Source organism: Panthera pardus, unplaced genomic scaffold, assembly GCF_024362965.1.
Source record: "Panthera pardus isolate Hobbes unplaced genomic scaffold, ASM2436296v1 HiC_scaffold_4, whole genome shotgun sequence".
Lineage (NCBI taxonomy): Eukaryota > Metazoa > Chordata > Mammalia > Carnivora > Felidae > Panthera > Panthera pardus.
Genome location: NW_026526969.1, coordinates 17,400,041 through 17,421,896, shown reverse-complemented (window position 1 = coordinate 17,421,896; position 21,856 = coordinate 17,400,041). Strand labels below are relative to the sequence as shown.

Genomic DNA, 21,856 nt, shown 5'->3' with positions numbered 1-21,856 from the left:
GCCAAGACCCGCAGTGTGACCACGGTCATTAAGAACCAGGCAGCGGAGAATGGCGTTTTGGGGGATGGTTCTGCTATAATCTTCTAGAGATTCATCTGAATGGGAGAGAAAATTTTTGCTTTTTGTTTTTTAAAGAAAACATTTTAAGACATCCTTGATAATGCATATTTAGGTAGTCTGGTCACTTCTAGATCATTCTCTTGGTTACCCTCCCCACCCTAGGGGATGGGGGGCTGTCTTCTGTCTTCCTGGGTTGGGGGTGGGAGGCTGACTCCTGCCTTCCTGGGCTGCAGTGGGGGTTGACTAAGCCTTTCTAGGTTCAGTTGGTTGGTTTAGCTTTGAGATGTTATGGTATTTTGAAATTTTAGCTTCTTTCTACTTAGCCATTTCTGTAACAGGAGCGGAAACTGAAATGGGTTTCCTTTTCTGAAATAGTAATCCAAGTTATGTTCATTGTTTCCTGATAGGTAAGGTAGGAATTTTCCTATGCTTCTTGCTTAGAATTGCTTTTTAAAACTAATTGGTGAGACGAGGGGCACCTGGTGGCTCAGTCGGTACAGCATCTGACTCTTGGTGTTGGGGTTGTGAGTTTGAGCCCCACGTTGGGCATAAAGATTACTTAAAAAAAAAAAAAGAAAAATTCTAAAGCTCACTGGTGAGCCCAAATTGTTTTCCTTCGTGGCAGTGGAGTGTGAATTGTGGTTCCTGGGAGGAAGCATGTGCCTCTGCTAATTAGGCCCCTCTGTAGAGGAGCCCCAGTGTTCTGGAACGGGCCGGGGAAGAGATGGGGGGGAGCAGGGGCCCGGGCTCCACCCGGGGGAGCACCGGTGAATGTGGCCTCGAGGGTCCGGGGCATGTGGACTGGGCAGCTCCTGCCCTGGGTGGAGGCAGGTGAGGGAGAAGAGAGCTGGTGTGCTCTCTGTGGCTGGGGGCGGCGGGCCTTTGTCCTCAGGGGACTTTGGCCCCTTCCACCACCAGCGCCACCCCCCCCCCCCCCGCCCCGGCCCCCGTCCTGTCAGGGGTCAGGACTCCCTTCTTTTCCCACCGTGGTGAGCCACATAGAGCGGGTTTTCAAGACAATTAAAGAAAAACAACTATTAAGCCTACTCCAGACTTTATTGGGGTTTCCCACCAGAGTCCTCCAGTCCCAGGGCCCCTCCTGGGCCACACTGCACACCCCGCCTCGTCTGCTTTGTCCCCTGGGGTCTGGTGGCAGTCTCCCGGCCTTTCCTGACTTTTCGTGGCCTTGACAGTTCTGAGCAGTTCTGGTCACTTATTTGGTAGTGCCCCTCACGCTGGGTTGATCTGGTGTTTCTCGTGATGAGACGGGTCATGGGGGGGGAGGTGCCCTTCTCATCACCAGATCGGGTGTCTGAGTCCTCACGCCTCCCCGCAGGTGATGCTGACCTGGATCGCCTGGTGAAGGTGTGTTTCCGGGTGTGTCCTGTGTCGGGTGCATTTTCCCATCCCTTCTCTGTCCTCTGGAAGCGGTCTCTGGGCCTGGCGACCCCAGGGGAGGAAGGCCCCAGCCCCCCCCCAGCAGCCCCACCAGCGCCTGTCCATGTATCATTTGGAGCTCCTCCATTGGGGAGGATTCTGTCTCCTCTCCTCACGTTACACCTAACGCTTCCGGTTATGGGCGCAGGCTGTTCCTGATCGCGGCTTCGGGTTGTCCGGCTCTGGCGGCGCCGACGGTCCCGCGTGCCTCACGTGTGTCCCTGTGCCCCGTTCCCGGCGCGCCGGGACCGACCGCCGCTGCCGCACACTGCTGCCGGCCCCTGTCTGTTCCCGGCCCGACAACCAGCCGTTTCTCCAGTTGTGGTTTCTTCACCGGAGAGTGGCGTCGGGAGCCGGGAGTGCTGTCACTAGAGCGGTGCTGCTGCTTCCGGAAGGAGCGGGTCAGGTGTGCACGTGCTCACGCGCATCCGGCCGGTTCCTTGCGCGTGCGTCTCAATCTCCGCGGAGGGTGACGTGTATCGGCGCCGGCGGCTCGGCTGCCGGCCCGGTTCGGTGCGGTTCGCGGGGTGCGGGCGCCCCTGCTTCCTCGCTCCTCCGAGCTTCCTCGCTCCTCCGAGCTTCCTCGTCCCCTGCTGTGAGGTCCGGGCCACCACCCGCCTGGCGGATCTGTTTTCTCAGCTCCGTGCACCTGCAAAGCGGTTTCGCAATTGCTCTCCTCCGTGAGAGAAACCGACCAGACGCCGGTGTTCACAGACCGTTCCTTTGCCTTCTGTCCCCACGGTTTTTGCTCCGCACCTTTTCCAGAGTTCCTTAGGGCAGCCTTCCTCCCGCCTCCCCCCCCCCCCCCCCCCCCGCTCCGTGCACTCAGCGTCGTGGAGTCCCGGTCATTTGGCACGGTCTGCGTTCCGTCCTGGCGTCCCCTGACCTCCAGGCCGTCTCGTTTTGCTAGTTTGTAAACATTAAAGCTCATTTTCTGTGACACGCGGTTCTCTGGGTTTTGACAAATGCACGCTTATCCGTCACCCCGGGCCTGGACGTTCGTCTCCCCCAGACGCCCCTGTGCGCGCAGACCGCTGCCTCGGCCACCGGCCCCTGGGCCATCGCTGTCGTCCGCGGTCTGCCCTGCAGTTCTGCCTCAGCTAGAGTCCGCGGGATCCCGCGGGATGTGGCCCTGGGCTCTGGATTCCGGTACTTTGCAAAGGGCGCTTCCGCTCCGCCCGAGCGTCTGGGGGAGCCGGCGGCTCCCCGTCTTCCCTCCCGTGTTGCTCCGTAGCACACGGGACTCGCACACGGGACGTGCCGCACCCGTTCCCGCGTTCCGACGCCGGGGATGGGGGGGTCTCCGCTCTTTCCCACGGTGGCAGTTATGAACCCAGCTCCTGTGTGCTCCGCCCGGGTGCGGGTTTTGTGTCGACAGATGTCTTTAGTTCACGTGGGCGAGCACATAAGGATATAATTCCTGGGTCCTGTGCTCTGTCCGGCTTTGTAAGAAACTGCCAGCGTCGCCCAGAGTGGCTGCACCCAGTTTCCCTTCTCCCCAGCAGCGGACGTCCGTTGTTCTGGATGCTCCGGAGCATTTGGCATTTTCAGTGTTTGGGCTTTGGCTGTCTGGGTAGGTGAGGGGTGATGTTGCATTGTGGCTTTAACGGGCATTTCCCCCAATAAATGATACTGAGCATCTTTTCTGTGTTTATTTACCATCTGTGTATCTTACTTGTGTGAAACGGGTGACTTCAGTGTCCACATTCTTTGCCCAGTTTAAAAATTGGGTTGTTTGTTTCCATATTGTTGAGTTTTAACGGTACTTTATTCCGGATACAAGTCCTTTATCAGGTGCTTTATGCGCTTTGTAAATGTTTTCCCAACCTGTGGCCTGTCTTTTCGTTCTCTTTACAGTATCATTTACAGAGTGGAAGGTTTTCATTTGACAGGGTAGCGTACCTGTGGTTTCCTTTCACGGGTCACGCTTCTGGTGTTGTGTCCGAAACCCCCTTGCCACACCCAAGCCACAGATTACATCTAGTCTGGGGTCTTTTGTGAGTAGATTTTTGTTCCAAGTGTGAGACGTGTGTCCAGGTTTGTGCTCTTGCGCATGGTCAAGTATTCACTCCAGCACCATCTGTCGAGAAGGCCGTCTCTCTCCATTAAACACTCTTTGCACCTTCGTCAAACATCAGCCGGCTGTATCTGTGTGGGTCTGTGCCTGGACCCCCGGTCCTGTTCCGTTGACTCTGTGTCTCTCCTTTTGCTAGTACCACACCGTCTTGGCTGCTGTACCTTTGCAGTAACTCTTGGAATTGGGTACTAGGAGTCCTCCAATTTTGCGCTTTCTCAGAACTCTTCTGGCAATTCCAGGTCCTTTGCTTTTCCATATTCATTTGAGAATCAGCTCGTCAGTATCCACAGCAGAGCTTGCTGGATATTCTGACTGCGAGTGCATTGAATCTGTAGATCGGGCTGGAGAGAAGTGGCATCCTCGTAATGCTGAATCTTTCAATCCACGAACACGATGTCTCTCTCCATTTTTTTAAACCTTTGATTCCTTTCATCAGTTTTTGTTTGAATCTGTATACAGATTCTGCATGTATTTCGTTAGAGCTATAGCTGTGCACATTTTTAGGGTTCCTTGCTATTCATTGTAACTAAAAAAATTCAGATTACGGTTCATTGCTGACATATGGGAATACACCTGACTTTTATGTATGGTTCTTGTATTCTGTGACTCTGATAAACTCATCCATTAGGTCCAAGAGGGGTTTTTTTGTATATTTTTTGAAATCTTCTGGGGCGCCTGGGTGGCTCAGCTGGTTGGGCGACTGACTTCGGCTCGGGTCATGATCTCGAGGTTTGTGAGTTTGAGCCCTGCGTCCGGCTCTGTGCTGACAGCTCAGAGCCTGAAGCCTGCTTCGAATTCTGTGTCTCCCCCTCTCTGTACCCCTCTCCTGCTCACGCTCTTTGTCTCTCTGTCTCTCAATAATAAATAGACATTAAAAATTAAAAAAAAAAAATCTTCTACGTAGACAATCGTATCAAGCGTTAATGGAGACAGTTTTATTTCTTTCTTTCCAGTCTACGACTTTGACTTCTTTTCCTTGCCTCACCGTATGAACTAGGACTTCCTCCACACCATTGAGCAGGGTAGTGAGATATCCTTGTTTTGTTCCAGACCCTCAGGGGAAACCAGTGAAGCACCCGTCGCCAAGTCTGGTTTTGGCTGTCGGTTTGTCGTAGCCGCTGTGTAGGCTGATGAGGTTCCCTTCTGTTCCTGATGTGCTCCAAGTTTCTATCATGAGTGGATACTGAATTTCGTCACGTGCTTTTTTGTGTGTCTGTTGATATTATCGCATGGTTTTTCTTCTTTAGTCTGTTAGTGCAGGGAATCACATTGATTTCTGAGTATTGAACTCGTGTTGCATTTCTGGCCTGCAGTTGTGATTTAGTACCCGTGTTTCTTCTTTTGTGAGTTTTGGTAGTTTGTGTCTTTCTAGTAATTGGTCTGTCTTATCTAAGTTGCTGAATTTATGGTCCTCAAGAGATTGTAATATTCCTGTATTATCTTTGCAACGTGTGTGGGACCAGTAGCAATGTTCCCTTCTTTGTTCCTGATACTGCTTCTCTCTTTTTCCTCATTAGTCTGGCTAGAGGTCTATCAATTATGTTCATCTTTTCAAAGAACCAGCTTTTGTTTTACTGACTGTCTCTATTTTTTTCTTGTTTTCAATTTCATTGATCTCCATTCTTAGGTTTTTAAAGATTTCTTTCCTCCTGCTTGTTTTGTGTATAATTTGCTTTTTTTCTTTTTTGATAAAAGTAGAACTTTAGATTTGAGACCTATCTTTCTTTTTTCTTTTTTTTTTTTAATTTATTATTTATTTTGAGACAGAGCATGTGTGTGTACATACACGTGTGCAGGAGGGGGCAGAGAGAGAGCAAGAGAGAGAGTCCCAAGCATGCTCTGTGCTGTCAGCACAGAGCATGACACGGGGCTCGATCCCACCAACTGCGAGATCAAGACCTGAGCTGAGATCAAGAGTCGGACACGTAACTGACCGTGCCACCCAGGTGCCCCAAGACTTTCTGTCTTTCTGACACGAGCACTTTACTGTAAATTTTCCTTGAAGTGGTGCTTCCAGAGCATCCTGCAAGTTTTTATATGTTGTATTTTCAAATTTCATTCAATTAAAAAATCTTATAATTTTTGGGAATGCAAGCTGGTGCAGCCACCCTGGAAAACAGTGTGGAGGCTCCTCAAAAAACTAAAAATAGAACTACCCTACAACCCAGCAATGGCACTACTAGGCGTTTATCCAAGGGATACAGGTGTGCTGTTTCGAAGGGACACATGCACCCCCATGTTTATAGCAGCACTATCGACAAGAGCCAAAGTATGGAAAGAGCCCAAATGTCCATCGATGGATGAATGGAAAACAAGATGTGGAATATACACATGATGGAGTATTACTCAGCAATCAAAAAGAATGAAATCTTGCCATTTGCAGCTACGTGGATGGAACTGGAGGGTATTATGCTCAGTGAAATTAGTCAGAGAGAGACAAAAATCATAGGACTTCACTCCTATGAGGACTTTAAGAGACAAAACAGATGAACATAAGGGAAGGGAAACAAAAATAATATAAAAACAGGGAGGGGGACGAAACAAAAGAGACTCATAAATATGGAGAACAAACAGAGGGTTCCTGGAGGGGCTGTGGGAAGGGGGATGGGCTAAATGGGGAAGGGGCACTAAGAAATCTACTCCTGAAATCACTGTTGCACTATATGCTAATTTGGATATAAATTAAAAAAAATAAAATAAATCTTATAATTTTGCTTGTGTGGTTTTTTTTTTAATGTTTATTTTTGAAGGAGAGAGAGACAGAGCATGAGTGGGGGAGAGGCAGAGAGAGGGAGGCACAGAATCTGAAACAGTCTCCAGGCTCTGAGCTGTCAGCTCAGAGCTCGACACGGGGCTCAAACTCATGAACCGTGAGATCATAACCTGAGCCAAAGTCAGATGCTCAACCAACTAAGTCACCCAGGTGCCCCTTGCTTGTGCTTTTAAAACCTCTATTTAGAGGTGTGTGGTATAATATCCAAAGATTTGGGTGTGTTTCCAGATAACATCCTGTGGCTGACTGCTAGTTTAATTCTGTCTGTGCTGGAAACATGTTTTTTAGAGTTTAGCTCTTTTCTTTATGTTTTATCTGCTTCATGGCTCACAGCGTGGAGTGTCTTAGTGAATGTTCCACATATACTTGAAAATAATACCTATTTTGCTGTTGGGTAGAGTGTTCTAAAGATGTCACATTGGCGTGTCTTGCTTTTTTATACATATAGCGATCAGAATGTGTTAGGTCAAGTCAATGAATACGTGTATAGAGTATATACTTGATTGTAGTAAGTGAGGTCAGTTTAAGCACGTAAATTTTGTTGGTAGGTTCACGCACATCTAATCCTGTTGTGTCTATGTGTTGATCGTTTATCATCTGCAGTGTCCTTTTTTGTCCCTCATATTATTGTTTTTACGTTTCTTGTCTGATGTTAATACAGCCATGAGCTCTCTTTTGATTAATGTTTTTGTGATGTTATCTTTTTTATGCGTTTACTTTTAACTACCTACGTGTTTATATTGAAAGTGGATTTCTTGGAGGAGCCTGGGTGGCTCGGTCAGTTAAGCGTCCGACTTCGGCTCAGGTCATGATCTGGTGGCTCTCAGGAGCCCTGTGTCAGGTTCCGTGCTGACAGTGGGGAGCCTGCTTCCGATTCTGCATCTCCTTCTCTCTCATTCTGTTTCTCTCTCTCTCTCTCTCTCTCAAAAATAAACACTTAAAAAAATTAAAGTGGATTTCTTGTAGATAGCATAGATTTAGGTCCTGCTTTTTTCTCCAGTCTGACAATTTCTGTCTTTACTGCTGAGTTTAGAATACTCTCATTTAGAGTGACAGATTAAAATCTACCGTGGGGCTAGTTGTTTTCTATTTGTTTCTTCTGTTGTTTCTTTTTTTTTCTCATTTCCTGCCTTCTCTTTGGTTAATTGAGCATCTTCTAGGATTCTATTTTTATATCTGTACTGACTCATTATGTAGAATTGTTTACAATTTTCTTTGCCGTCCCACGGGACTTAATCTGAGTCTCCAAGTACTAGAATCCCACTTTCTGTGTGGCGCACGTCCCTGAGAGTGTGCTCCCGGGGTCTCCTGGCCTTCGTGCTGTTTCCTCCTTACTTCTCTTCAGACGCTTTAGCTGATTGCTGCTGGTTTGGCCCTAGACTAGGGTCGCACGCGGTCCCAACCTGAACGTGACACCGGGAGCCTTAGCCAGTGTGTGCAAAACCGGCAACTAAGCCACCGCCACCGCCGTGCTCCGTTCTCCCCCTCGGTCTCACCCCTGCCCCGTGACGCGGTGGTCCTCACCCTGGACATTCAGCACTGTGGAGCTTTTTACAGAGTGCAGCTCGTGTCGGGGGTCCACGGGTCCCGTGGTGTCTGCGTGGAACTGCTCTGTGGCCACCTGTGACCCGGCTCTCTCCCCTTCGCCTTCCCGTGCGCAGGCGGGGGTGCCGTGCTCTCTCCGCCATCCTGTGGCGTCTCCGTGCAGACGCTCAAGTCCAGAGGACGTGAACGTGCTCTTGTAGGAGCGGGACTTGTCAGAAACCAGCGGTCTGAACACGGTGCTCGTGACTTACACGTGAGCTGTAGCGTGGGCTCCAGGCCCAGGGTGGTCCGGGCGTGTGTGATGACGACAAACGCGGAGTGCGGTCTGGGGCCGCTAACCGGCCACTCGCCTGGGGCGTGTCTCGTGCACGCACGTACCACGTGTGCAAGGAGACGCAGCCCGCGTGTGCTTGTGTACGTTTCACGCGTTCCGTAGCTTCTCCAGACCGGACCTTCCGGCATGGCCCCCGGGATTGTGAGAAACACTCAGACCCCTCGCATCCCTGCTTTGATCCCAAGCCGCTGCCCAGACCCGGCCTCGTCTTCCCGCCCGGCCGCGCCCCCTCCCCCCGAGTGTGCACACGCAGCTGTGCTCCTGCTCACGGTCCTTTGCCCTGTTTCTTCCAGTCGTGGCGTTCCTGGTGGCTCTGCACCAGAACAAGCAGCTGATCGGCGACCGCGGCCTGCTGCCCTGCCGGGCGTACCTGGAGAGCGTCCGGCGGTACTTCCAGGGCCGGGGAGGCTGGGACGCCGTGAGCTACGCGCCCACCGTGCTCTGGCTGCTGGACTGGTCGCACATGAACGCCAACCTGGACGCCCTCGCCCTCCTCGGATTGGGCGTCTCGTCTTTCGTCCTGGTCACCGGCTGTGCCAACATGGTGCTCATGGCCACTCTCTGGGTCCTCTACATGTCCCTGGTCAACGTGGGACAGATCTGGTAAGTCAGAAGCCCTGGAGTCCCGCAGGCCAGCCGTGCCGCAGCGCGGCGTCCTCGGGATGTCACGGGCCGCGGAGCAAGCCAGCTGGGGAGACAGAGCAAGATTTCTTCTCACACGAGTGCAGGGGAGCATCGCCATTCCAATTAGGCGGGAGCAGAGACTGCCGGTTGCCAGTCAGTCACGTTCCCAGGGCCTTTCTTCTTTGGGAATAATCACGAGTCGGTTGGGAGTGGCACGGCCACCCCAGAGACCCTGATGTCAGCCTCCTGCGGCCGGGCGTCCTGTGGATGGAGGGCGGGTCTCCGTGTGGGCTTCTGGGAGTGCTCTGGGGGCGGGGGGTGGGGGGGGGGGGGTCTTGACTTGGAAGCTGTTTCTTTTCCTGCTCTTCCAGCTCCTTCCTTGTTCAGGAGGAACCATTACCAGCTAGTGCCAGGAGCCACAATGAGGCTGGCCCCGCTGAGGGGTCAGGGGAGCGGGCTCCCGGGCCAAGCGGTCGGAGGGGCAGCGGAGCTCCACAGAGGCGGGAAGGCTGGGGAAGGCCTGCGGGAACCGAGAGGCCGTGTCCCAGGGCGGCCCGTGGTCCGGGAAAGGCTGACTGAAGTCAAGCGGCCCCGGGGCGCCGAGGGGTGTCTGAGCAGGTCAGAGGGATCCCCCTCGTCTTTCCGGTGCTGGGCCCGAGAGGAAGGGAAGACTCGCCTGGCAGAGGAAAACCCAGAGCTTTCTGAGAAGTGCCGGGGCAGAGCGTCGGTGTCTGTGTGCACGCGTGGGAGGGAGGGAGGGTATCGGTGCAGACGTACAGGAAGCAGACACGGAGCGTTGGTGTCTGTGTAGACCTGCCTGAATTAGATGTGGACATCCGCGTCTGTGTGGACGCGGAGGGGTGAAGCGCTTCCGGGGCGTCCGTTGCGGTGTTCTGACCGAGGAGTCGTCTGTCCTCTGGGCCAAGAGTGTAGTCCGGTGGCCCAGCCGTCTGTGCGGCGCTGGCCCAGGATGGAAAAGCTTGTGCGGTCTTCCCAGGGTTGGGTTCCAACCCAGACAGTCTGCTCCTGTGCCCGTGGAGCTGACCTTCAGTGCTGTCTCGCAGGTGGATTTCGAACGGTCACCCCAGGGCTGTGGCAGTTGCCCGGGGTCTGTCCGGCGGGCCCCTCGCAGCTCCCTGTGGGCAGGTGCGCACCTGTTTGAGTGGAGTCTGGGCTGGACTTTTGTCCGGCCCGTTCCTGGCTGTGGGTGACCCCGCTTAGCACTGCGCCGGGTCAGGCAGGGATGGGTAGCACTTAGTGTGCATGCGGGAGGCCCTTCCTGCAAATCCGGGCTGCGGGAAAGAAGGCCATGCATCTCGGTCACCCTGCACACCCACCCCCGGGGCCCTCCTGATGACGTGTTACTGTTGTCAGCATGTGCTGACACCGTGCAGGGTCCGGGGGACCGTCCCGCGTGCCTCCTGCTTCAAGCAGCTGCAAAGCGGCTGTGCGGCGTGAGGTGTCCTTCTCGCCCGTCTGCTCCTCCCCTCGTGGGATTCCCGGAGGTCCGACGCCCCCGGTGCCTCCCTCCTGCCCCCGGTCTCCTGGCCGGGGGTGTTTACCAACAGAGGGGCGCTCCGCTGGCTTTTCCTGCGACGTCTTCAGAGGCTGCTGTGTTTTGAGACGTGTGATTTTAAACCACGCCTGAGAAGGGAGCATTCTGGGCCCCTCTGTCCCATACTAGCGGTTGGAGTTCCACACCGCGAGCGCCCGCTGCAGAGACCGGAGAGGGTGGCACGCTTCCTCTGGGACACGTGGCTTGGGGCGTGCCTTCTCGTGCCTGGCAACCAGAGAAAGTTGAACTGTGAAAAGTATTTCCTAGTCATGGCATAGAATGTGGCCAAGGAGGATCAACCCCATGTTTAAATTTCTGAAAACCACTTTGGGTATGTGTGGACAAAAATAGTCTTATATTTTTCTCATTGGAAAAGCTATTTTGTTCTCCTTCCCTTGGACGTGTAAAAAAAAATGTGCAAAATAAAATAAAACTACATTTTCTCAGAAATGGTGCATGAGATGTTTTAGGTGAAAAGTGAAAAAGAAAACAAAATCTGTCGGTGGAGACCAGTGGTTTACCTACCATGCCCGTGATGCCAGTGTCCACGGCCGAGCTGCACGCTGCCGTGGCACAGATGTGGGGCCTTGTGGGGCTCACGGGCACCTGCACCCAGGCGAGGTGGCTGGCGGGACGCAGGCGCCCTCCGCCTCCGAGGTATTTCCAGCTCCACCCTTGGCTCGGGTTTCCCTGACGGATGATAGTTTTGGGATCAGAGTGACATTGAAAACTTACCGAGTGAGGACCCCACACGGGGGGAACAGGCTTTCTTTTTCGTGACACCCCAAATGACGGTTAGACACAGACCGTTCTTTGCATGTCCCATTTATTTAAAGTTGGGGAAAAAGAATATTTCTTTGAGGTGAGATACGCAGATCATGGACGCTGTTGGCAAAACGTCTCGCAGGTGTCCGGCTGGCGCCCGGTGGTGGGGACGGGAAGCCCCTCCCCCCAAGGCAGGGAGGTGCCGGCAGGTGCACTAGGTGCTTCTCCACAGGCACCACGGCCCCGTGCCTGCCCACGTTTGCTCCTGCCCGGTGGCACTTGGAGTCCCCCGAGGTGGCTGTCGTGGGGCGGAGCCGGGTAGCCTCACGCGGCACCCGGCATGTTCTGGAACCGTGACTGCCCTTTGCCCGCTCTCCCGACTTCGTTCCCGACACCGCGTGTCAGGTGGGAGCTGCTGAATCCACTTTGTGGTGGCAGCGACCGGAGACCTCGTCGTGGGGAGAGTGGCTCCCTTCCAGGCGGTCAGTGCTCTGCAGATCGGTGGCCCGAGCCCTCGGGTTCGGGGAGTGGAGCACCGATCGTGTGAAGTCCTTATGTTGTGGCCGCAGGAGGCGTAGCGGGAGGGGGACTGGGGACGCGGGGGCAGGAACGAGGGACCGGGGCGCAGGTGAGCTGGTGGCATGCCCCTTGCCGTGGGGTCTGTGCTCCGGGGCGCCCTCTTCCAGAGCTCCAGTCCTGCATCCGCGTGGCCTGTGGTCAGGCGTGGGGCGGGCTGTGGGCTGAGGCAGCGCTGCCACGTGGGATGCTCAGCCACCGGACGGGACCCGGGCAGACCCGGGCCTCTGACTCTCCCCACGTCCCCCGTGTTTTACCAAACTCCACATCCTCATGATTTTACCCGCAAGTGTTTCTAGAACCTTCCTGTGCCATCAGCACCCAGCATGGCCCCGTGTTCACGATGGCCTTTGGGGCTGTGCTTCCCGCACAGCAGGGTGTTTTGTCAAGGGCACGCGGCTGCTTCATTTTGGGTCTCCGCTGCTCCAGTTCCGGGCAGTTAAGAGATGCTGTTTTCACATGTTGGGCAAATCTAAGGTGAGGAGTCGTGATATCTCCATCTACCCGGCCGCCCCCTCCCCCCCAGCCTCACGGTGAAGACCTGGGCTGGCGCCAATGGGTTTTTTGGGCCCTGGGGGCCAGGATTTGCAGCCCCTGATAGGGAAGGGGAGCCCCAAGCCCCAGGAAGGTGGGACTGGGAGCCCCTGGGCTGCGGCGGGCAGCAGCAGGGGGCGTGACTCCCTCCACTTTTTTGGGGTGCTGCTGGCCGGCAGGCAGGTAAAGCGGGAGCTCCCGTGTTTCTGTGCCTCCGCTGATCAGAGGGAGGGATGCGGCAGGTGCCCGGCGGGCCTTCCTAGTGCGCGAAAGGTGGCTGGGCCCAGGACTGTGTTCTTTCTGCGGGAGGAACTAGGGAAGCGGCTCAGCACCAGGGGCCCCAAGCCCCTGCAGGGCTCGCCAGCAGTCAGGGCGTCCCCAGGCCGGCAGGCCCCCGATAGGGATGCAGGACCAGCCCGTGTGAGGGCTCAGGCTTTCCAAGGACACACGTGCAGGGGTGCTGAGCGGCTGTGGAGGCCCCCTCTCCATCACCAGCCATCGAGTGTGGCCGGAGCAGGTTTTGATTTCCTGGTGCTCTGGGACAGGAGCGGTGTGAGGGTGTCCCCGCCCCTGAGACTGTGTGGTTAGGGGCAGAGATGACCTCTCGGTTCCGTTTGTTTAACCAGGTACAGCATCATCTGTCGGGGAGAGACAGGAGGTGGTGCCCTGGGAGCGGATGGAGCTAGAAGGGGCCTCAGATTAGGTGGCCGGCAGGCAGCCCCCGCCCCACCCCCACCCCCACCCCCACCCCCCACTGCCGAGCCCGTGCCTCCTGGTCCTGAGACGCCTGGGCCTTGGTGCGCACGTCTGAGCCCACCGTGCGCCCGTGCTGTCCTTGCTGAGAACTTGAGTTTGTGTGCCTCGAACAGTGCCCAGGGCCCCAGAGGTTCTGTCCAGTGGAAGGAAGCCGTGTGGTCCCTCCCAGGGCCCGGCCTGCGGCTGCCGCACGCAGTTTTGTTCGCTGCTGAGGACCCAGCAAAGCCGGATGTGGCTCTCCTGGCTGACGGGCACAGATTGGGTTTCTGCCTAGCTACTTCAGCGTTTCCTGTTAACGTGATAAGCTTCATCTTTGGAAGAACTATAGGTTTACAGAATGCAGAACAGTATGGGGAGCTCCTGGGCACCCCACACCCAGTTTCGTGTATTGTCAACCTCTTCCTTGTCAGACTGATACTGACCTCTTTTGTCCCAGGATCCCCCTCCCCCAGGAGCCACAGGACATTTGGGCGTCACATCCCCTTAGGCTCCTCTGGGCTGGGACAGTGTCTCTGACCCCCCAGCTTACAGGACTGGTCAGGGATGCTGTGGGTCGGGACCCGTCTGACGCTCTTCTCGCAACTGGGCTGGGTTGTGGGTTCAGGGAGAAGGCCACGGAGATCGTGCACCCATCTCGTCACGTCACGTCACGTCACATCACATCACACGGGTGGTCAGTGCCACTGACGAGCCTCATCTGTGCCACTGCTGACCCTCCCCGCCCGGTGAGGTCCCTTGGGTGACCTTGTCCGCGGTGAAGTCAGTTTGTCCGAGTCTGGGCACACAGCCCAGGTGTGCGGCGGGGAGCCAGGTATTGGGAGGCTTCTGCAGGGGAGGCGGGTCTCCCGGTCACATCAGTGGGGACTTTGGGTGTCTGCCCTCTTGCTCTTGGGGCTTCACCATCCCGGGAACCGGCGACGTGTGACGAGACAGCTAGAGTTCAGCAGCCGCTACTGCATGAGTTTAAGTGGTTTTAAAGATGGGTCTCGCTGCAGCGGCTCTTTCTGTCTCGGACGCTGGAACCTGCTAGAACCCTGGGAGCCCCGACCGTGACTTCACTCCAGCTGCCCCCCAGCATCAACTTTCCACAACGTCGGCTTTCCGATCCTTTTATCTGTGCTTTACTTTGGCAGTACTCCTCAAGGGCCCTTTGTAGCGAGTCAGGATGGCTGTGCAGCCGTCCCTTTCTCTCCCCACCTTCCTGGCCCCCAAAGAAGAAAGGATTATCTCCAGAAACTTGGACCGGCATCGGGGAGGCTCAGGGGGTCCTTCCTGCGGAGGAAGCCGCCTCTGCCACGTCCCTTGGAGAGAGAGGACAGAGCCTGCACTTCAAAGAGCGCCCAGAGCAGATGCCAGAGGGCCGCGGGGGGTGCGGGGGTCACGGTTGGTGCCACAGGGCGCGCTGCGTGGCCGCTCCCTCCGGACGGTGGACGATGCAAGCCTCGTTTTGTCCTAAACGCAGCAGCCCCCCGCAGGGCCCGCCACCAGCCGCCCCGGCCTGCGCCCCGCCACCCACGTCCGCCTTGAACGTTGCCTGGGGCCCAGATGCGTTGACGGAGCACTGACTGAAAAGAGAGCTGATGCACAGACACGGACTCCTGCCTCTGTTCTGGGAGGTTCAGGGAGCGGAATGGGGCCATTTCCGTTCCGTGGGGGCAGCAGCCTGCGCCTGGGCACGCACTCCACAGTGAAGGCCGCCCTTCCTTGTAGGGTCCCCTTTCTGATAATCTGTGCTCAGGGTACTGGGTGCCCTTCGAACTTTCTGATTCTAGGGTATGACATTCCATGGTGTTTGACTATGTACAGAAACTATTTACTGCCAGATATCCACTATTACGTTTCCTTTTTCCAAGAGATTTATTTTTTACTTTTATTTATTTTTGAGAGAAAGACAAAGAGACAGACATGAGTCGGGGAGGGGCAGAGAGAGGGAGACACAGAATCCGAAGCAGCTCCAGGCTCTGAGCTGTCAGCCCAGAGCCCGACGCGGGGCTCGAACTCACGAACCGTGAGATCACGACCTGAGCCGAAGTCGGACGCTTAACCGACTGAGCCACCCAAGTGCCCCCCTAAAAGATTTGATTGGCCGGCTGTGAGCATGGGCTGGGACCCCATATGTGGGGCAGGGCCTGGGCAGACAGGGCTTCTGGCCACACACATAGCACCTAGGGGGTCCCCCTTATGCCCACCTTCCCCACATTTAGTGCCCATGGGGTCTGTGACCTGACCCACGGTGTCCTGGGGTCACTGAAGTGGGCTTTACTTAGCTGGGTAGCAGGATGCTTTAGTCTTGCAAGTTTTTTGACAAAGCAAGGCAAAATTTTGATACGTGTTTCTCCTTTTGTTTTGTAGGTATTCGTTTGGTAAGTGGAAATCAGAAAGTGACGCCGTGGGAGTTTGGCATGTGTGTGGGGTATGTACCCGTGTGCTTTTTCTGCCTCTCGCCTCGCCTGAGAGTCTGTCACCACGTTGGCCGATGTCTGTGATCGAACCTGGAGTCCTGGCCCACGCCGGCTTCTGTGCCCGGAGCGCCGGCCCCGTGCAGATCTGGGCACGCGTGACACTGGGGTGTGCTGTGGGTAGAAGGCAGCGTCAGACGGCTGGTCGAGTGGCCCCACCGCAGCGAGCGCGCAGTGTCCTGACGGATCAACACTGTTCCTTGGGTGAAGGTCAGGCCGTCCTGCAGGCCAACCCTTCTCCCCCCCAGGCCGCGCTGAGTGCCCGGGACACCCCTGGGCAGAGGAGGAGCTCACCCAGGGCTGAGGGCGGTGGGACAGCCCGCGGCGGTCCGATTTCTTTGCTCGGTAAGGGGCGGACGTCGGGCAGTGATTCCATGCCGTGTAGGTAGTGCTGCACCCACCGTGAGCGCGTGGGTAGTGTTTGTTCAGAGGCAAGGGGGCCCCCCGGTGGATAGGGCCCAGCAGAGCCCACCTGTGGGTCTCACCTTCTCACCTGCTGATACACGGACACGTCAGCACGCTCCAAGGGGACGCGAAGAGCCACACGCCCCACACCGTGCCGCCCTCGGCGCCCCAGCACGATCCCCAACCGCACGAGGAGCAACGGGCCAGGACGGCAGGCCCGTCCTGGAGGGAAACGATCGTCGACAGAGGCCATCCTCAGGCCAGCCCAGCGCAGCTGTGGGGACTGGTGACTGCACTGAGGCCCTGAAGAATGAGAAGAGCTCTCAGGAGAGAAACCGACGAGATGAGAAAAGAAGCAGACGGAAAGTCGAGAACTGAAGACTACGGTGTGTGAAATGAAGGACTTCCCAGAGGGGCTGGGTGACGGTGGCACGGAGTGGGGCCTAGAGCCCCCCCCCAGGCCGCGCAGAGCTCAGGCACCCGGGGGAGAGCTCGGAGGCTGGCGGCATGTGTGCGGAGCCCCGGCACGAGGGGCAGCTGGCGACGTCCCCACGTTGGTTGGAGACACGACTGCACAGATGCAAGAAGCCCGGGGAAGTCCACACGGCGTGCGAGGGAAGGAAACTGTGTCTCCCGCGGCATTGGGTGGTGCTGACCGAGGGAAAGGGAGCGTCCTGAGAGCGGTAGGTGGGTCTGGACGCGGGTCTGGAAGCGGCCCTGAGGGCTCAGGGCCGGTGAGCCGGCGCCTCAAATGGAAGCCGGGAGCCAGGGCCCTGTGTCGGGGACTGGGTGCCGCCGAGGCGCGCTCCCTGCCCCGGGTGGCCGGGAGGGACGGGAGGGAAGACCCGGCCTCCGGGAGGCGTGTGGAGCCCAGAGCGGAGTCCGCGGGTCAGCGTGGAAGACCGCTTCCTGTTCTTGCTTCGTCTGCGGCACGCCTGACTGTTTAAAGCAAAACAAGTCGTTTGCCTTCTGAGACCCGTGACGCTCCCAGAGCGGACGCACGCGACGGGCCTGACGGGGCTCGCAGGGCGGCAGGTGGACCCGCGTGGTCGTGGGTTTCCATGCTGCGAGTGGAGCTGCACACCCCGAGGAGAGTGCAGGAGGGTTCAGGGTGCGTATTGTGACCCCTCGAGCAGTCACCGGAAACACGTGGAGATGCAGGTAAAATGCTGGACAAAGTGGTGTTCTGAGAAATCCAAGTGATCTGGAAAGACAGAGGGGGGCACAGGGACAGGAAGCGTAGCACTAAAGACCACGTCGGCGATGGCATCGGCGTCACAGACTCACGTTCCAGCTGGAAGAGGAGATCGACAGAACGCCCTGATGCCATCGGACACACGGAGGTCTGGCGGGACGGTGGGGGGAGCACGGCCTAGACAAGGGCCAGAGGCCGGGGGCTGTGCTCGTGCCAGCACAGACAGAGGTGAGGAGCCGGCACGGCCAGGACATGGGGCACGTGTCCTCATTCCTGAGAGCACAAGCGGCAGTTGGCGGGGACGCAGGCCGTCCCCTGCGGGACCACGAGTGACGCAGGAGGGGTGCTGGCGAGGATGGCCTGAGGGGGCTGCCAGGTGTCTGGCTGAAGGTCCGGCAGGAAGCGGCCCGCCCCGGGGATCACGTATGTCCTGTTCAGGCCCCCTGGGACACCCACAAGCACACCAGCCCCGTCCTGGCCATCTGCAAGCAGTACGCTGAGAAGGAGACAGCGTCCCCGACAGCCGTCCCTCCCGTCCCACGGGGAGCGGGGGCTGGGTGCTGTGCGAGACCACCTCGTGGCCTGACCCACGCGAGCCCAGTCAGTGGAGCAGCTGCAGGGTCTGAACCCCCAGCGCCCACTCAGGAGCGTGGGGCCGTGACTGGTTTCACCTTTGAGCCCGAGAGCCCGGGGGGTTGGCAAGGAGAGGCCCCCGCAACTGTCCCAGACGTGGCAGCTCCGAGCTCCGGTCTGCGGGCCTCCCTGGGCACGCGAGAAGGACTGGGGCAGGCAGGGCAGGAAGCCCAAGAGGGTCTCCCTGGTGGCCCGTGCTGGAGGGAACAGACTGCCCTGGGGCAGGGACATCAAGCCCCGAGGCCCCGGGGAGGGGGGCTGAAGCAGAGGCCGTGTCCTGGTGAGGGGCCGCAATTGTGCTGCCACTCAGCTGCCCAGTGGGCTGGAGGGGGTCAGGAGGAGGCTGGGAAGGGCCCTCCTCTGCTGACGGGTGGGCAAGGGCCATGGGGAGAGGCTGCCCCCAGGCCCCGTGCTGGGGTCGCTCACAGAGCACAGTCGGTTTTCCGGCCAGATGACCCCGTCCCGCCGACCCTCCCTGCCGGACCACAGCCTCACTGCAGACGCTCACTTCTGGGTAATCACTTCCTCTCCGGACCCACCGTTTCTCTACACAGCGTTTGACCTAAACAAGAATTTCTAGATGTACGCACGCAGGGGGAAAAGGAGCCTGCAGGCAGCAGGGGTGACCCCGATATTGGAGCCGTCGGGAAAGGAAGGGGTGGGTCTGTCTGCCCCAGCAGGAGCCACGACGGTGCCCACGCACAGACGCACCGCCCCGCCCGGCCGACAGAGCAGCAGACAGGGCCGGCAGGGGCGCTGGGCACAGGGTGTCCTTGCTGGCCGTGCAGTGGGGCGGGGCGCACGCCAGCGGGGACAGCAGGCAGAAGAACGTCGAAGGAATAGAAGCTGAGGACTGTCCAGACCCGAATGAAAGGCGCATGCCACAGACCCTCCCACGCACGTCATGGTCGGATGGGTCAGGACCAAAGAGGACCAGAGCAGCTTCCTTGCGGCCAGCGGTGCCACAGGCACAGCACTGCGCACCCCTGTCAGTGCCAGAGAGGAGGGAGGACCCCCCGGCCGGCCACGCCGCGTCCTCAACAGGAAGGCACGTGCGGGCTCTCCCCGCTGCTCTGCCGGGGCTGCTGAGGGCTTCTGCAGGCAGAGACGCTTGAAGTCACAGAAATGGGCATCAACTCGAAGGAAGAGTGTCGGATTCTGGCAAGAGGAACGCAAACACGGACTGTTTCTCCGATCTTGAATTACCTTAAAAGGTGGGTGACAAAGCCGGAGTCGAAATTTAAAATCGAAAGTGAGGCTCTCCATCTGCCCTGGGCCCGTGTCCCTCACCAACTTCTCAGCCGGCCGGGCGCCCTCGGTGTCAGGGGCGGCCAGCTGCGTCCGCGTGCGGCCTTCCTTCTCGGGCTTGTGTCTTGAACTTTTCGGCCGGAAGAGAGCAGGGATGGTTCCCCGTCCCCCTTGCCCGTGGAGCGCTTCTTAACCGTAAGAGCGAGTTAGTACCCTGCCAGCCTCATGCGGTTGGGAGCAGGGGAGGCTAGAAGTCTGGGCGTGAAGTTCGCCGTCGGCGAGAGCGTTAGGGTCCACGTGACTGCGAGACACTCCTCCAAGAAACCTGCCTTCTCCCTCTCGTCTTGCTAAAATCTGCTTGATTTACCTGCGGCTGCAGGAGTATTGTTGTTTTCCAGTTGTGACTGAGACCCGGCAGACCCTAACTCCTTTTCCAGGTGGGAAAAGTGCCCGTGCCCTGAATCCGGGGCGATTACCATAGCTACCATAAAATCGGCAGTCGTGAAGCCAGAGGACGCGCTCGCCTGTGGCGGTGAAGCGGCAGGTGTGTTGGCCGAGGTTCGCGGCCTGCCTCCCCCCGAGGCGACGAGGCTTTGGGAGACCCGTGCCGGCCCCTCTGCCAAAGCCCCCGCGCTTAGGAGAGCTGCGTGGGGAGGGGGCCGCAGGAGGCCTCACGTGGGAAATGGAGGCAGAGCCCAGAGCCCCAGCCCCTCCGGTCCCCGGGGTTGGCGGTGCCCGAGCCTTGCGGGCATCTGTGAGGCCGCGAGGGCGTCCTCGGCGGGAACACTGGCGTCGGGAGACTCGGGCAAACAGCCACCGTTTTGCTCCGAGTTTAAACAAGTCTGCCCCCCATCTGTGCATCCGTGGGCGCTACCTGGCGCTCGTGAGCCCCAGCTGTGTCGCCGGGAGCCGGTGGCGCTGCTGACACGTCTCCCGTGGAAGCAGGCCCCCGAGGAAGAAGGCGGCGTGTGGGGTGCGCTTGGTGCGGCCCCTCGGCGTCCCAGGCTGCTCTCTCCCTCGCTAATCTCACAGGACGGCAGCCACCGGCCCGGCCACCAAGCCCCAGAGCCACCAAACGGAAAGGACTCAGGCCTCCGGGCGGGGGCCCGTCGGCCTCACCTGGGGCTGCCCGCAGGAACTCGGTTCTTACGAGGAGCAGGCCCTCTGGGCCTGTGTGTACGCGCCGTTCTGGGTTCGTTTTAGTTACATTTATCGTGTCTCTATTCTGCAAAGTGGACTTTGACGAGGCCGCGCCCGCACTGGGTCTCGCACCGAGCGCTAAGCTGCACGGGGTACACGTTCCCGGAGAACTCGGGCCCCGGCCCGCGGCCCCCGGAGCTGCTCCGTCACCAGCCGTCGCGGGGCGGCTTGATGAGAGTCAGGTGAGACCAGGTGCGGCTCCTTAGCCACACCTGCGCCACGGCAAGCGCTCGGCAGCCACGTTGGGCACGCACGGCACAGCCCGCTTCCGCCCCCGTGGGAAGTTCTGGGCGCTCGCCGGCCAGGCCGTGAGTGGGCACGGCTGTTTACCTCTGCGGACTCAAGCTGCCGCCTTCTCTGACCCTGTAAGGACGTGGTAGGTGAGATATAACTCCCTTCGGTTTGGGAGGAGGGCTGCGGGGCCACGTCCTCTTTCTAGCACCTTCCCCTTGTTCAGAACGACCACACGTTTCTCAGGATGTCCAAGTGTCTGGAACATTTTCCATGGTCCTGAGGGCCCGCTCCCCATCGTCAGTGGCACCTGCTGCTGTCCCGGGACCCGGGCCCTCGAGTGCCTGTTTGCAGCCGGCTGGGACTCCGGCTAAGGTGACGGTCAGGACAGTAGGGCTGTTTGCTCCAGGACATATGAAGGCCACTGTTAACCGGGTGCTAGGAGGCTGCTTTGCCGCTTGTTTCTCTGCCGAGGCTCTCCGTGTGGCTGTGCCTTGAAGGCCACTGGGTTGGTAACTCTTACTTCAAAGAGTGGGTGTAAAGGTAATTAATTCAGGTCCCCTGTAAGTGCTGTTTCCTGCTCCCCAGCGGAAAGTGCTCTTTGATGATCATGAGCTCAGGGTGGGGCCCTTGTGCCGTCCTTGAAAGCCGTGTAGCAACCAGCAGGCCGGGCCGGCTGGTATTTCCGGTCTTTTCTGCCCAGAAGGGGCTGCTCTTGGCCCACAGCCTCCCAATGTGGCCTGAGGCCTGATGGCCACCTGTTTTGGGTGAGGTGGGGACCCAGGAAGGGCCCCCTGTCCTCGGGACTGAGTCGTGCGGCTTCCCCCCAGTGTTGGTGCCGATGCAGGGCTCCACCCCTCCGGGCCTGGGCCGGCCTCGGGCACCAGGGGAGGCCAGCTGGCGGCTGCAGAGGGGACAGGCCCCGTGACCAGGAGCTGAGCCATCACAGGGCCCTTGTGCCCAGACACACACATGATGAGACCTCTCTGCTATTCGAGGCCCTGAGGCTTCTGGAGTGTCTCCGGCCCTAGAAAGGATCTGGTAACTTGGATTGCGATTTTAGCTTGAGGGACCCCAGCATGTGCTGCTGTTGGCCTCCAGGCGGTCTCCCAGGCAGGTCCGGGTCCCCACCTCCCCCGACACTGATCTTCTATCAGGAGCTTCGGGAACCTTGGTGTTCACGTGGGCATGTGCTCCCTGAGCACGTTCGGTTTACGCCATAGTCTTCTTTCAAGGGGGTGGTATTTCCGTAGCTTTTCGTCATTCTGCCTGTGGCCGCACGGGCTGTGTTTTTTGTGTTTTGGTGCTGTCGTGGTTAAGGTCCTTTGTTGAGGGGCGTGGAGATCTGGCCCCTTCCTTCCGAGGCTCAGCAGCCCAGCTGGGGCGGGAAACTGCAGGTAGAAACTGATACAAGCCCCTCAGGCCGCGTGAACGCTCAGACGTTCGTTA

The 21,856-nt window shown here is 58.0% G+C and overlaps 1 protein-coding gene across 3 annotated transcripts in view; it reads left to right on the top strand.

Annotated features, from left to right (window-relative positions):
* LMF1 (lipase maturation factor 1) overlaps positions 1-21,856 on the top strand; it is an 88,201-nt gene that overhangs the window by 5,566 nt on the left and 60,779 nt on the right. For 2 of the 3 annotated variants that reach the window (XM_053894191.1, XM_019437314.2), the window contains exons 2-3: positions 8,520-8,829; positions 15,389-15,399. In XM_053894191.1, the coding sequence (XP_053750166.1) occupies positions 8,520-8,829; positions 15,389-15,399 (321 nt within the window). Of the gene's footprint in view, positions 1-8,519; positions 8,830-15,388; positions 15,450-21,856 lie in introns of all 3 variants that reach the window. The other variant, XM_053894190.1, reaches the window with a different exon arrangement.